The following is a 2,463-nucleotide window of genomic DNA, read 5'->3' on the forward strand; positions in this document are numbered from 1 at the left end:
GTCCGTTATCGCAGGTAATTTACTTTGGTATTTCGAATCGACAGATTATGTGTTCCCACAAGAAGTCGATCACTTTGTGCTCGCCGTTCTTTAGTAAGGACCTACTTCAGCCCATTTAGTGAAGTAATCGGTTAAATTAAAAGGAATCTTACCTTTCTGGGACACTGTGGTAGCAGACCAACTATATCTATCCTCTATTTCATGAATGGCCATAGGGACAGTACCGAATGCATGAGTTCCGCCAGTTGGTGCACCAACTGTGCATGGCGCTGACACTTGTCGCATTTTTGAATGAACGTCTTTGCGTTTATGTTCCATTATGGGCCAGTAGTATCCTGCCCTAACCAACTTTAGTACCAATGAATCTGCACTGGAATAGTTCTCGGAAATTCTTTCATGGACCTCTCTCATTACGCAGTCCACCTCCGAGGCTCCTAAACATCGGGCCAACGGGCTTGGGTATGATTTCTTGTTATCTGCTTGATTCCCTCTATGGTTGGTAATTTCAATAGTTGGTGATATGTTGATGGTAAGTCCTTAATCTCATGTAACCATGGCCTTCCGAGGATTATGTTATAGCCCATGTCGTCGTCCACCACTTCAAATAAGGTGGTCTTTGTTACCCCTTCAGTGTTCGTGGGCAGCAGAATCTCTCCTCGGGTCGTCACACTTGCCAAGTTGAACCAGGCGAGGAGCTTTGCTGCCGGAATGATACTTCCGGTTAATTTTGCTTGTTCCAGCACTCTCCATTGAATGATGTTGGTTGAGCTTCCTAGGTCCATCAAAACACGCTTAATCTTGAAATCTAGGATATTAAGAGAGATTACTAGGGCGTCGTTATGCTGCAGAAGAAGTCTGTCAGCGTCTTCTATCGTGAAAGTGATGTCGTCTTCGGCGACTTCCCGGATTCTCTTGTTGTGGGTAAATGATACCTTTGTTTTCTTGGCCGCTGAGAAGGTTACACCATTGATTTCATTTCCTCTAAAAATCATGTTGATAGTCAACCGAGGAGGGTCTTCTCCTATCTTCGAGGGTTCAGAGTTGCCCCGGTTGTGGCCATAATTATTCTTGGTTCGGTCGCTCATGAACTCCCTGAGATGAACTTTTTTCAACAACGTTGCTACCTCCTTGCGTAGATGCCGGCAATCCCTAGTTCGGTGGCCGTGAGTCTCATGATATTTGCACCATAAGTTAGGATCCATCTGGCTGGGATCGGATCTGATTGTCTTTAGGAATCGTGCTTCTTTGATATTCCTCATCGCTGATACCAACTCCACTATGCTGATGTTGAAATTGTAATCTTACAACCTGGTATATGTGGAATCCCAGGTCCCCAGTACCTCATTTTCTTACAATGATTTGTTGTTCCGGCCACAGTCAGTTCTTCTGTCGGGAGCGAACCTATATGGGGACCAGAACCCTTTGCTGCCGCATCCCTCGGCTCTCTCGTAAGGCAAGAAATGTACTTTAGAAGATCGCGAGTCTGCATCAAAATCACTTTTGAACTTATCTAGTTCTTGTCTCGGTCCCGCCCCTTGGTTTATATCGGGAAGCCGAGCTGATCATCTTCTATCCTTATTTTTGACTCATAGCGGTTATGAACATCCTCCCACGTGGTTGCTTGGAATTCAAGCGGGTTTTCCTTCAGCTTTCGGGAGGCGTCGGAGCTTCTCGGATTCAAACCCTTTGTAAATGCCTCCGCTACCCATTCGTCTGGTACTGCCAGTAGCAGCATCCTCTCTTTCTGGAATCTGATCACGAATTTTCGCAATAATTCGGACTCAGCTTGTGCGATCCTGAATATGTCCGCCTTCCTAGTTTGGACATTTTTGGCCCCGGTGTAGGCCTTTATGAAGGAATGTGCAAGCATCTCAAAAGAGTCAATTGAATGTTCAGATAAAAGAGAATATCATGTCAAGGCCCCCTTCGTGAGGGTTTCTCCAAACGTTTTCAGTAGAACCGATTCGATCTCATGTTTGAGACAAATCGTTCCCTTTCACAATTGTTGTATAAGTTGTGATGTGCTCTTGAGGGTCCGAAGTCCTATCATATTTTGGTATGTCCGGCATTTTGAACCTCTTCAGAATAAACTCTAGTGTTGAGCTTGGTTTAAATGGCAACTGAGTATATTTTTTCAAATCTGGGCCCTTCAAAACTGGTGGTGCGCCCGAAATCTGATCCATTTAGGCATGAAACTCATTCGCATTCTGATCCATCTGCTCGTTCATCTCCCTCATGAATATCATGAGCTCGGTTTTGAAGGGATCATTACCATTATCATTACCGGATCTGCTACCGGTCCCCCCGGCACTGTCGAAGCCGACATCACCCCTCGGTGTATTGTTATTAACTCTTTGAGCCGTCTGATTTATAGGAACGCCGGGAGGAGCCAGGACCCTTCCGTTTGCATTGTTGGAAGCGCTTGACAACGCTTGCTTCAATTCCGTCATGATCTGATCCTGC

The 2,463-nt window shown here is 45.5% G+C and overlaps 1 protein-coding gene across 1 annotated transcript; it reads right to left on the reverse strand.

Annotated features, from left to right (window-relative positions):
• Positions 1 to 434: 434 nt before the first annotated feature.
• LOC107776920 (uncharacterized) lies at positions 435 to 1,259 on the reverse strand. The gene has a single exon (XM_016596875.1). It carries the CDS (start codon positions 1,257 to 1,259, stop codon positions 435 to 437), a length of 825 nt encoding a protein of 274 aa, XP_016452361.1.
• Between the last annotated feature and the right edge of the window lie 1,204 nt (positions 1,260 to 2,463).

This window comes from Nicotiana tabacum, chromosome 15 (genome assembly GCF_000715075.1).
Source record: "Nicotiana tabacum cultivar K326 chromosome 15, ASM71507v2, whole genome shotgun sequence".
Taxonomy (NCBI): domain Eukaryota; kingdom Viridiplantae; phylum Streptophyta; class Magnoliopsida; order Solanales; family Solanaceae; genus Nicotiana; species Nicotiana tabacum.

Bases quoted from the DNA above. Each gene is read 5' to 3' on its own strand.
- LOC107776920 (XM_016596875.1), bottom strand. From the start codon at position 1,259: ATGAGGAATATCAAAGAAGCACGATTCCTAAAGACAATCAGATCCGAT.